General features: G+C 44.5%; 1 protein-coding gene across 1 annotated transcript in view; it reads left to right on the top strand.

Moving 5' to 3' along the window:
* LOC149457045 (Krueppel-like factor 5) overlaps positions 1-13,661 on the top strand; it is a 65,276-nt gene that overhangs the window by 23,293 nt on the left and 28,322 nt on the right. The window contains exon 2 of the mRNA XM_089684127.1: positions 7,781-8,666. Coding sequence (XP_089540253.1) covers positions 7,781-8,666 — 886 coding nt within the window. The remainder of the gene's footprint in view (positions 1-7,780; positions 8,667-13,661) is intronic.

Raw genomic sequence — 13,661 nt, 5'->3', positions numbered from 1 at the left:
GCTAATTGCCCAAGGAACCCCTAGCAACCCCTTGGAGAAACACTGGTGTAAAGTATCATCCTTTGGGAAAATTGTTGTTGAAGTGAATGGTCTTGTTACATGTCCCTTTAAAGTGTATGTACAACCTAACAATGAAATTCTCTTGTTTGCTACCTCTTAGTTTGTTCCAATTCACCCCAAAGGTGTCCAGTAGGGTTGAGGTCAGGGACTGTGAAGGCCACTCAAGTTCCCCAAATCTAAGCTGGTCAACCATGTCTATAGAGCTGGCTTTGCACACAGGGGCACAGTCATGCTGAAACAGAGAAGGACCTTCACTAAACTGTTGCCACAGGGTTGGAAGCTCACAATCATCTAGAATGTCTCTGTGGAGCTGGTTTTGTGAACCTGAACTCAAAATTTTGGAGGGGTGTCTAAGTACTTTTGGAAATATAGTGTTTGTGTCCATAAAAGTCCAGAATCATATATGTGTTCATAAACTTGCAAGCTCAGTCTCAGAGTAGCTTCCCTGTCCAAAAAGTGAATGTAGAAAGGAAGTTCGTGGACATAGTTCAATGCATAATCTCACTGGAGTACAGAGAAAAAAATACATTGACTCATAATTTCATGAAACGATCTGAGCACCTGTAAATGACTAACGGTAGAGCAATGAAACAGAAAGCTGATTTGTGTGAGCTTGTTCACACTAAAAATCACATGGGTTAACGCACATAGCGTTGACATGCTTTATGACTTTCCTAAAAAAGGTTCTTCAAAGACCAACTTTACCTTCATTGGAGTCTCCAAGACATAGGAAGCCGGTTGGTAAATCAACCTTCCAGTGGTCACAAAAAACTTCAATTACCATTTTAAATGAAGCCATCTAACTCTACCTTGAGCTAATGGACAGCCACTGGTGGGGCGAATGACCTGCTTGTTACTTTTATCCTATAGAGGCCCTGATGGTTGGATATTCCTGCAGTATGTTGAGCCTATGAAGCCTCTACAAAGCCAAAACAGGATTTGAGGGTGCGCTATTCCCAGTGAGGACAAAGCTAGACATAAAAAGCAGACAGAGGTCCTTACCCTTCCCTAATTTTTTAAGGCACTTTTTCACTTCCCCTGCAATAGAAAACTGCAAATACAGTACTTATTTCAGCAATGCAGCCTCCATCAAAGCCTCCAACAGTCAACTATTCCTCTGCTGCATGCTGTGGTTCTGTCCTCTGACCCCCATGTCACTACAGGGCTCAGCAGTGATGAGATATTCCCTATGTGGTTTAATCCATGTGTTTTAGGGTGAACAAGCTCACACAAATCAGCTTTCTGTTTCATTGCTCTACCTTTAGTAATTTACAGCTGCTCAGGTTGTTTCATGAAATTATGAGTCAATGTACATTTTTCTCTGTACTCCAGTGAGATTATGCATTGAACTATGTCCACTAACCTCTTTTCTACATTCACTCTTTGAACAGGGAAGGTATCACGAAAGTCTCCTGCAGACTCTTTTTACATTCACTCTTTGGACAGGGAAGGCATCACGAAAGTCTCCTGCAGACTCTTTCTACATTCACTCTTTGGACAGGGAAGGTATCATGAAAGTCCCCTGCAGACTCTTTCTACATTCACTCTTTGGACAGGGAAGGTATCACGAAAGTCTCCTGCAGAATCTTTCTACATTCACTCTTTGGACAGGGAAGCTATCACGAAAGTCTCCTGCAGACTCTTTCTACATTCACTCTTTGGACAGGGAAGGTATCACGAAAGTCTCCTGCAGACTCTTTCTACATTCACTCTTTGGACAGGGAAGGTATCACGAAAGTCTCCTGCAGACTCTTTCTACATTCACTCTTTGGACAGGGAAGGTATCACCAAAGTCTCCTGCAGATTCTTTCTACATTCACTCTTTGGACAGGGAAGCTATCACGAAAGTCTCCTGCAGACTCTTTCTACATTCATTCTTTGGACAGGGAAGGTATCACGAAAGTCTCCTGCAGAATCTTTCTACATTCACTCTTTGGACAGGGAAGGTATCATGAAAGTCCCCTGCAGACTCTTTCTACATTCATTCTTTGGACAGGGAAGGTATCACGAAAGTCTCCTGCAGACTCTTTCTACATTCATTCTTTGGACAGGGAAGGTATCACGAAAGTCTCCTGCAGACTCTTTCTACATTCACTCTTTGGACAGGGAAGGTATCACGAAAGTCTCCTGCAGACTCTTTCTACATTCACTCTTTGGACAGGGAAGGTATCACTAAAGTCTCCTGCAGATTCTTTCTACATTCACTCTTTGGACAGGGAAGGTATCACGAAAGTCTCCTGCAGACTCTTTCTACATTCATTCTTTGGACAGGGAAGGTATCACGAAAGTCTCCTGCAGAATCTTTCTACATTCACTCTTTGGACAGGGAAGGTATCACGAAAGTCTCATGCAGACTCTTTCTACATTCATTCTTTGGACAGGGAAGGTATCACGAAAGTCTCCTGCAGACTCTTTCTACATTCATTCTTTGGACAGGGAAGGTATCACGAAAGTCTCCTTCAGACTCTTTCTACATTCACTCTTTGGACAGGGAAGGTATCGCGAAAATCTCCTGCAGACTCTTTCTACATTCACTCTTTGGACAGGGAAGGTATCATGAAAGTCTCCTGCAGGCTCTTTCTACATTCACTCTTTGGACAGGGAAGGTATCACGAAAGTCTCATGCAGAATCTTTCTACATTCACTCTTTGGACAGGGAAGGTATCACGAAAGTCTCCTGCAGAATCTTTCTACATTCACTCTTTGGACAGGGAAGGTATCACGAAAGTCTCCTGCAGACTCTAAATTCACTCTTTGGACAGGGAAGGTATCACGAAAGTCTCCTGCAGACTCTAAATTCACTCTTTGGACAGGGAAGGTATCACGAAAGTCTCCTGCAGACTCTTTCTACATTCACTCTTTGGACAGGGAAGGTATCATGAAAGTCTCCTGCAGACTCCTTCTACATTCACTCTTTGGACAGGGAAGGTATCACGAAAGTCTCCTGCAGACTCTTTCTACATTCACTCTTTGGACAGGGAAGGTATCATGAAAGTCTCCTGCAGACTCTTTCTACATTCACTCTTTGGACAGGGAAGGTATCACCAAAGTCTCCTGCAGATTCTTTCTACATTCACTCTTTGGACAGGGAAGGTATCACGAAAGTCTCATGCAGACTCTTTCTACATTCATTCTTTGGACAGGGAAGGTATCACGAACGTCTCCTGCAGACTCTTTCTACATTCACTCTTTGGACAGGGAAGGTATCACGAAAGTCTCATGCAGACTCTTTCTACATTCACTCTTTGGACAGGGAAGGTATCACTAAAGTCTCCTGCAGGCTCTTTCTACATTCACTCTTTGGACAGGGAAGGTATCACGAAAGTCTCCTGCCGACTCTTTCTACATTCACTCTTTGGACAGGGAAGGTATCACGAAAGTCTACTGCAGACTCTTTCTACATTCACTCTTTGGACAGGGAAGGTATCACGAAAGTCTCCTGCAGACTCTTTCTACATTCACTCTTTGGACAGGGAAGCTATCATGAAAATCTCCTGCAGACTCTTTCTACATTCACTCTTTGGATAGGGAAGCTATCATGAAAATCTCCTGCCGACTCTTTCTACATTCACTCTTTGGACAGGGAAGGTATCACGAAAGTCTCCTGCAGACTCTTTCTACATTCACTCTTTGGACAGGGAAGGTATCATGAATGTCTCTTGCAGACTCTTTCTACATTCACTCTTTGGACAGGGAAGGTATCATGAATGTCTCTTGCAGACTCTTTCTACATTCACTCTTTGGACAGGGAAGCTATTATGAAAGTCTTCTGCAGACTTTTGTGATTCTTGGTGTTCAGTCCAGATGATACCTGGCACCAGGCTCTGTTCCTCTCCTACGGCGTCAGGTATTTCATCTGTAGATTTAGCGGAGTTAAGCTTTATGTGCTACTTTCTAAATCTCTACATCTAAAGTATCACGAAAGTCTCCTGCAGAATCTTTCTACATTCACTCTTTGGACAGGGAAGGTATCACAAAAGTCTCATGCAGACTCTTTCTACATTCACTCTTTGGACAGGGAAGGTATCACGAAAGTCTCCTGCAGAATCTTTCTACATTCACTCTATGGACAGGGAAAGTATCACGAAAGTCTCCTGCAGACTCTTTCTACATTCACTCTTTGGACAGGGAAGGTATCACGAACGTCTCCTGCAGGCTCTTTCTACATTCACTCTTTGGACAGGGAAGGTATCACGAAAGTCTCCTGCAGACTCTTTCTACATTCACTCTTTGGACAGGGAAGCTATCACGAAAGTCTCCTGCAGATTCTTTCTACATTCACTCTTTGGACAGGGAAGGTATCACGAACGTCTCCTGCAGGCTCTTTCTACATTCACTCTTTGGACAGGGAAGGTATCACGAAAGTCTCCTGCAGACTCTTTCTACATTCACTCTTTGGACAGGGAAGGTATCACGAAAGTCTCCTGCAGACTCTTTCTACATTCACTCTTTGGACAGGGAAGGTATCACGAAAGTCTCCTGCAGACTCTTTCTACATTCACTCTTTGGACAGGGAAGGAATCACAAAAGTCTCCTGCAGACTCTTTCTATATTCACTCTTTGGACAGGGAAGGTATCACGAAAGTCTCCTGCAGACTCTTTCTACATTCACTCTTTGGACAGGGAAGGAATCACAAAAGTCTCCTGCAGACTCTTTCTACATTCACTCTTTGGGCAGGGAAGCTATCACGAAAGTCTCCTTCAGACTTTCGTGATTTTTGGTGTTCAGTGCAGATGATACCTGGCACCAGGCTCTGTTCCTCCTCCTACGGCGTCAGGTATTTCATCTGTAGATTTAGTGGAGTTAAGCTTTATGTGCTACTTTCTAAATCTCTACATCTAAAGTCAAATCAAGTCATCGTTCCTTAAAAAAATACTTTAAAAAGGCAGAAACTTTATTTTCTGGTAACTAGCTGCTTTCAGTTCCAACCAAATCTTGGGAAGAAAAACACTATTATCCAATGAAAGGCTAATCTCCAGTGATATAGTCCTTGTAATATATGACTGGCTGATACATGGAGCAGATTTATGACAGAAACATCATTATCAAATCAGCATTTAGCAGGTGATTGGCGGGCAAAGTTCACCCAAAGGCTTGTAAAATGAATGCCAAAGAACTAGTAAACATGTCCCAACACCAAATGATGTTTATCAGACTGTTTAAGCTACAAAAGCACCTATTTTTTAAAAAGCCACATTTGTGTTGAATTTATTTTTTGTACACTTTGACACGGCGTGATAAGATATGAAATCATACTACTATGAACAATCACTGGGGTTCTTGTATTAACGTTGAACTCTGGCCTTCTCTTCAGTCTTGCACAGTTTTATTGGCTCCTCTCCTGGACTGAAATGGCTTACTCTGATTTCACCGCACACCGTGAGCATCTCAGCTCAATTCCTGTACCTTCAGACCTCAGATCATCCCAATTCCTATACCATTGCACTTCAGATAGACCCAATTCCAGCAACTTCACACCTCAGATCAGCCCAGTTCCTACACCTTCACTCCTCAGATCACCCGAATTCCTGCATCTTCACTCCTCAGATCACCCCAATTCCTGTACCTTTACACCTCAGATCAACCCCATTCCAACGCCTTCATATCTCAGATCTCCCAGCTCCTGGCCCTTCACACCTGAGATCACCCCGGTTCCTGTACCTTCACACCTCAGACCAACCCCATTCCAGCACCTTTATACCTCAGATCACCCAGCTCCTGGCCCTTCACACCTCAGATCACCCTAATTCCTGTATCTTCACATCTCAGATCACCCCAATTCCTGCACCTTCACACCTCAGATCAACCCTATTCCAGCACCTTCATACCTCAGATCACCCAGCTCCTGACCCTTCACACCTCAGATCACCCCAATTCCTGTATCTTCACACCTCAGATCACTCCAATTGAGGCAGGTTCATACTTCAGATCACCCCAATTATTGCACCTTCACACCTCAGAATACCCCAATTCCTCCACCATTTGCACTTCAGATCACCCCAATTCCTGCACCTTCACAACTCAGATCACCCCAGTTCCTGCTCCTTAACCCCTTAGATCACCCCAATTCCTGCACCTTCACACCTCAGATCATCCTCAATTCCTGCAACTTCACATTTCAGATCACCCAAATTCCTGTACCTTCACCCCTCAGATTATCCCAATTCCTGAACGATCAGACCCCAAATCTCCCCAATTCCTTCACCTTCACAACTCAGATAAGCCCTATTCCTGGCCTTTCACACATCAGATCACCCCTGATTCCTGTAGCTTCACACCTCAGATCATCCCAATTCCTGCACCTTCACACCTCAGGTCGCCTCAGTTCCTGTATCTTCAAACCTGCACCATCAGACCCCAGACCACTCCAATTCCTGCACCTTGAAACCTCAGATCACCCCAATTCCTGTACCTTTATATCTCTGATCACCTCCAATTGCTCTACCGTCAAACCACAGATCACTGCCAATTCCTGTACCTTCGGACCTTGGATTAGCCCCAGTTACTGCACCTTCAGTCCTTAGACCAGCGCCAATTGCTCTACCATGAGACATCAAATAAGCCTGAATTGCTCTACCATCAGACCTCAGACCAGCCCCCAATCGCTCTACCATCAAACCTCAGATCAGCCCCAATTGCTCATCCATCAGACCTCAGATCATCCCCAATGGCTCTACCATCACACCAATTGCTGTGCCACCAGAAACAGGGTTTTACCTTGTGATACAGTTTTTTTTTTCCCAAAATGGAAATTTTCCTTCAATTTGCACTATGTGTTTTCTGAGCGAGAAGGAACATTCTTTTAAGGACAGAGAAGTATACACTTTGGACAGAGAGGACAACTTGTTTGGAAGAAGTGTTATAGGGGCCATCCACATCAAATTCACGCCTTCAACACCATCTGTCAGCCACATACAGAATAATGTCCATCTGTTCATCTCTACTCTCTCTAGTTGACAACAATTCACAGTTTCAGCCATGTGTTAGTGAACACCTGTACCAGGCTTTATGAAACAACGCTGGGTTGGAATTAAAGTGCAACTAAAGCCAAAAATAAAAGTTGAATATACTGCAGTTTACCAATCCTTTGCTGGGATGGCTGCACCAGTTTTCTTTTTTTCCTTCAGACAGTCCTCACAGAAACACACTTCCTATGCTTGAGTGGCTATGCTCACTCCTCCATTGCATATATGGAGGTTGCCACCCAAGCTGGACTACAAACATATCTTCTTCTTTTCATCTTTATTACATGGGATTGGTAACGGGATTAGTAGTTTATAGAAGAAAGAGAAAATTGTTTATTCTTTCTGTTCAACTAACGGGAAGGGAAAGGGACATTTCTTTCAAGATCAACAGGTATTTTCTGTATTACTGAAAAGAAAAGAACACAATGCAGCCACCACCATGTTTTTGAACAGACAAAATCTGCCTTGACACATTCCATAGGGATTGAATACGATGAGTTACCCTTTTGGCTATAAATACTAGGGTATGTTCCTGACTCTCATTATAGCCGAGGAAGATACTCGGATGTTTGGTGAAACATTTCCAAAACCAGTCCAGCTGAATGTGACAACTGCTACTAGCTATACTTAGAGAATGGTCTTTTCAAAACGTTGAGTGTTATATCATTGAAAATGGTTGGAAAATGTACCACGATAAATTGTTTCATTTTGCAATTTTGTATCCTTAGTAATCAATGAAAACCTATTTTCACAGGCAAGGTCGGAAATGGACAAATATCTCCTTGGTCAACTCCCTGTACACCATTTTCTATCGGACAAGAAATACAGAAGGGAGAGTGCTTCGGTGGTGGATGAGTATTTTGAAGCGGAAAAGGTTCCTCAAGCTCCATACAGTGTGAATATAAACTTAATACTACCAGATACTTCTCACCTCCGTACCGGTCTGTTCAGACCTACAAAGACTTTCACTTTGCTCCCACAGATCAAAACTGAACCAGGGACCGATTTCCCCCAACCTTGCCCCATTTCCTTGACCCAGACCCTGCCAGATTTCACCAGTGTCTTTAGCATGCCACATGCGGTTCCAGCGAACAATATATTTATTAAGCAGGAGGCACAACCAGAAGTGCCGCTCACAACTAGCGACACACCCCAAACTCATCTGTACCATTTGTCCGTGGCTAATGATGCACTCAATTTGGTCCAAGCCAATGTAAGTACACCAGTGGTAAATGCAATTAGCTGCACTACCGCGACCACCACCAGTGGAAACCTTCCGACTTTGACCAATTCTACACGGCAACAACTTGGAAAGCAGTTTCATTGCTTGGGTCCAGATGGTAGCCTGGTTCCTGGGCAGTTTTTTCAGGCTCCCTCTGTCACCTTGCCACCTTCACCTCCCAATTCCCAGCCTGGGAGCCCAGAAAACACACCAGACTTAGTCAATAATATATCTCCCCCGCCGCCTTATGAGGCTACGTTTGGACTGAAACTGGTGCAAGTACCACAACTCCAAACTGTGTCCAATCCTCTGGGCTCTGTGCTACCACAAGGACAAATTATTATGACAGTACCAAGATTCAATCGGAGAAACAATCCTGAACTGGAAAAGAGGAGAATACATCACTGTGATTACCCAGGTATCAAAAATGTTTCTATTTTATTTATATTGCCTTTGGTCAGTCCATCTTGATAATTCATACCCATTATGTTACCCATGAATGGATGCATTGGGTGTAGTTCCGCTAGGGCTCCTGTGCAGGGGCGGACTGACAACTCATGGGGCCCCCGGGCAATAGGGGATCATGGGGCCCTGTGTCCTTGCCCAAACTCAAAAAAGCCTTTGAAAAAAGGTACCGGGGCATCTCATGGGGCCCCCTACTGACCCCGGGCCCTCGGGCAGTGCCCGAGTTTCCAAATGGTCAGTCCGCCCCTGCTCCTGTGAACATCTGCTGGGAATAAGCATTTTGCTCCTTACCATACCCCATCTTGGCTCTACTTCTATGTATACTATTTACCTTTCTGCAAAAATTCTATATCTTTAGTAAAATGCACTGGAGCGAATGGGGAAAGCAAATTGAAGGTGGTTTTTGGTGGTCATTAAGGGTTCAGTTGGCTTGAAATGGCTTCTGGTGGTCAGGTAAGCTCTTCTCAATCATCTTAGACCTGGTGTTAACCATACCCTTAGCCCAAATGGTAACGTAAAACTTAGTCAAACTTTAGTCCCAAAGGCAACCTTAACTCTTTGTTTATAAAGGGCTGCCATGGTGAACACATGGTTTTGTTGTTAAAAAAAAAAAAGAAGAAAAAAAGCAAAGTCATGCAGCACACCACTAGATATTTTTAAGTTAATGTTGCTTAGCAGTGAAACAATGGTGGACGTAGAGGCTAATTACAACATATTTTTATTCAAAGGTGAACCCGCTGTTTTTATGGCAAAATCAGGTTGGCCGAAATTTCCAACATATTTTTACTGTTTTGCCTCTGTTTTGCTGTTGAGCTGGATTTGGCCCTCAGGAAAATCCTAAGAAAGTAGAGAACCTTACATCCATACACTGTATACCTACACTATATGGCCTAACAAATGTAAATACCCTTTCCGAATGACTGAGTGCAGGTATTTCCAGTGAAGGTACTCTGAATACTACAGCATACAAAGACAGTGGTTCCCAACATCAACGTCCTCAAGTACTTCCAACAGGTCATGTCTTTGAGATTTCCTTCACCATGCAGAGGTGCTGTAAATCAACGTCAATGGCTTTATGAGTTATGTTTATGAGTTACTTTATCCATTTCCAAAACATAGCCTGTTGGGGGTATTTGAGGTTGAGAACCTCTGTTTTCGACAACTGTAGCTCCAACCTTGTGGTAACAGTTTGGTGAAGGCCCTCTTCTGTTCCAACATGACTATGTCCCTATGTGCAAAGCCATCTACATACAGACATGGTTGGATGAGCTTGGTGTGAAGGAACTAGAGTGGCCTACACAAAGCTATGACTTAATTTCTACTGAACATCTTTGTACATAGCGAGCTGTAAAAGGCATTGGTTTAGTGTGGAGGAACTAGAGTGGCCTGCACAAACCCCTACCTCAGCCCTACTGAACATCTTTGTACATAGCCAGCTCCACAAAGCATTGGTTTAGTGTGGAGGAACTAGAGTGGCCTGCACAAACCCCTACCTCAGCCCTACTGAACATCTTTGTACATAGCCAGCTCCACAAAGCATTGGTTCAGTGTGGAGGAACTAGAGTGGCCTGCACAAAACCCTGACCTCAGCCCTACTGAACACCTTTTGTACATAGCCAGCTCCACAAAGAAATGCTTTAGTGTGGAGGAACGAGAGTGGCCTGCACAAAACCCCTACCTAAGCCCTACTGAACATCTTTGTACATAGCCAGCTCCACAAAGAAATGGTTTACTGTGCAGGAACGAGAGTGGTCTGCACAAAACCCCAACTTCAGCCCTACTGAACACCTTTTGTACATAGCCAGCTCCACAAAGAAATGGTTTAGTGTGGAGGAACGAGAGTGGCCTGCACAAAACCCCAACTTCAGCCCTACTGATCACCTTTGTACATAGCCAGCTCCACAAAGAAATGGTTTAGTGTGGAGGAACGAGAGTGGCCTGCACAAACCCCTACCTCAGCCCTACTGATCACCTTTGTACATAGCCAGCTCCACAAAGAAATGGTTTAGTGTGGAGGAACGAGAGTGGCCTGCACAAAACCCCTACCTCAGCCCTACTGAACACCTTTGTACATAACCAGCTGCAAAAAGCATTGGTTTAGTGTGGAGGAACTAGAGTGGCCTGCACAAAACCCCTACCTCAGCCCTACTGAACATCTTTCTACATAGCCAGCTCCACAAAGCATTGGTTTAGTGTGGAGGAACTAGAGTAGCCTGCACAAAACCCTGACCTCAGCCCTACTGAAAACCTTAGTACATAGCCAGCGTTTAGTGTGGAGGAACGAGAGTGGCCTGCACAAAACCCCAACTTCAGTCCTACTGAAAACCTTTGTACATAGGCTTCACAAAGATATAGTTAGACCAGTTTAGTGTGGAGGAAACCCTCAACCCTATTGAGCACCTTCAAGAACAATTGGAATGCAGATTTTGACCCAGGACTTCTCATCTGACCTCATAAATGCACTTTTGGCTCATTGAGCACAAATAGAGGCTTTAATGGCCATAAATGTGTTGGTGGGGCAGTGCCATACTATTGACCATGGTTTTAGAATGTGATGTCCAACAAGGTCATATAGTTGTAACGGTCAGGTGTCCACTAACGTTCGGCCATATAATGTATCAATTATTTTGTGTCAGGACATCACCACCCCACCTCTCCACCTTGTCCATTCAGAGAAAGAAGAACAATCACTGAATGGCACCCTTGGCCAGCAGCCAACCTCTTGTATTCCCAATGCAGCAGGGCAGCTGCTTTGCATGGAACCCAGAAGCTAGTGGAGATCACTGGGGCAGCCGTATCTATACAGTGATTTCCAGCTTACAGGGGGATCCCACAGGCATGGTATATGTCATGGCTACATTGCTTCAATCTGGAACAATGTAACTACATAAAACTATCCATACCTGGAATTCTCCTCTTTAAAATAAATATCAGTTTCGAATTATCAGAGAAAAATAAATCTGATCAGAATTGTATTACCTGCTACAAGCAAAAGCTATATTTAATTTTTTCCAGTTTTTATTAAAATGCAGCTAACCAATAATTAAATGTAGCGGCTGCATTCGTTTTTATTTTTTTCACCTGATGATCCTGCCAGTGACACACTTCCTGTCTTAGGGTGACAACGCTCGCTGTACTGAATCTATGGAGGGAGCAGTGTTGTCACTCAAAGATAGGACAACAGAACGTATTCCTATCTTCTCTTTCCCATAACATAGAGGGAAAAGGTACTGTAGTCCTGAGAGATAGCTGGGAACAATGTAACTGATTGGAATGCAGAAAACACTGGATGTTATCAGCTCATTGGATTTCTGGCAGGATCAACAGGTATTTTTTGTGCACCTATTGAACAGATATAACAAAAACACTTTCAATGGTATATTTATCAGATGAAAGGGAGGTAAATAGGAAAAGTGAACTGCTTAGGATTTATATATCCTTTAAAGTGTTACTAAACCCACAACAGTACAATCAGTCTGTAGATGCAGTAAAGCATGCTGGTTATACTCACTGTGGAACCTAAGGGGTTAATCCTCTGCATTGTATAAAAAAAAAGGCTGTTTGATCCTGTCTTCTCTTATCCTCCCCTTCTTCTTCTGTCCACAATCCATTTCCTGATAATACAGAGCCTTGGGGGCAAGCTGCACATGCTTAGTTTGGTGTGTATTGCTAGAGAGTTTTTTTTTTCTTGGGAAAGTGCATGTGATCAGCACAGGGCCAATCAGCACTGTCCAGACAGAGAGTAAAAGGTTATGCAGCCTCATAGGACAATCAGGGGAGAATGACAACTCATCCTACAAGTGTTAACCAAGAAGTCACATGACTGCTATATACTGCTGATGAGAAAAGGTATTTAGCAGTTTATATTTACTAAAATATTTTAATTTCCATGTTCTGTGTACTGTGGGAGAGCAGATATAGTGAATGCAGGGTCCGGGGAGAGCGGATATAGTGAATGCAGGGTCCGGGGAGAGCGGATATAGTGAATGCAGGGTCTGGGGAGAGCGGATATAGTGAATGCGGGGTCCGGGGAGAGCGGATATAGTGAATGCAGGGTCCAGGGAGACCAGATATAGTGAATGCAGGGTCCGGGGAGAGCGGATATAGTGAATGCAGGGTCCGGGGAGAGCGGATATAGTGAATGCAGGGTCCAGGGAGACCAGATATAGTGAATGCAGGGTCCGGGGAGAGCAGATATAGTGAATGCAGGGTCCGGGGAGAACAGATATAGTGAATTCTGAGGCCGGGGAGAGCGCATATAGTGAATACAGGGTCCGGGGAGAGCGGATATAGTGAACGCAGGGTCCAGGGAGTGCAGATATAGTGAATGCAAGGTCCGGGGAGAGTAGATATAGTGAATACAAGGTCCGGGGAGAGCGGATATAGTGAATGCGGGGTCCGGGGAGAACAGATATAGTGAATGCGGGGTCCGGGGAGAACAGATATAGTGAATTCTGAGGCCGGGGAGAGCGGATATAGTGAATGCAGGGTCTGGGGAGACCAGATATAGTGAATGCAGGGTCCGGTGAGACCTGATATAGTGAATGCAGGGTCCGGGGAGAGCGGATATAGTGAATGCGGGGTCCGGAGAGAGCGGATATAGTGAATGCGGGGTCCGGGGAGAGCGGATATAGTGAATGCAGGGTCCGGGGAGACCAGGTATAGTGAATGCAGGGTCCGGGGAGACCGGATATAGTGAATGCAGGGTCCGGGGAGAGCGGATATAGTGAATGCAGGGTCCGGGAAGAGCGGATATAGTGAATGCGGGGTCCGGGGAGAGCGGATATAGTGAATGCAGGGTCCGGGGAGAGCGGATATAGTGAATGCGGAGTCCGGGGAGAGCGGATATAGTGAATGCGGGGTCCGGGGAGACCGGATATAGTGAATGCAGGGTCCGGGGAGACCGGATATAGTGAATGCAGGGTCCGGGGAGAGCAGATATAGTGAA

This window comes from Staurois parvus, unplaced genomic scaffold (assembly GCF_062004578.1).
Source record: "Staurois parvus isolate SC_StPar_1 unplaced genomic scaffold, SC_StPar_1.0 ptg000337l, whole genome shotgun sequence".
Lineage (NCBI taxonomy): Eukaryota > Metazoa > Chordata > Amphibia > Anura > Ranidae > Staurois > Staurois parvus.
Note: the sequence above shows the minus strand (reverse complement) of the source record. Positions and strands in the feature narration are given on the sequence as shown.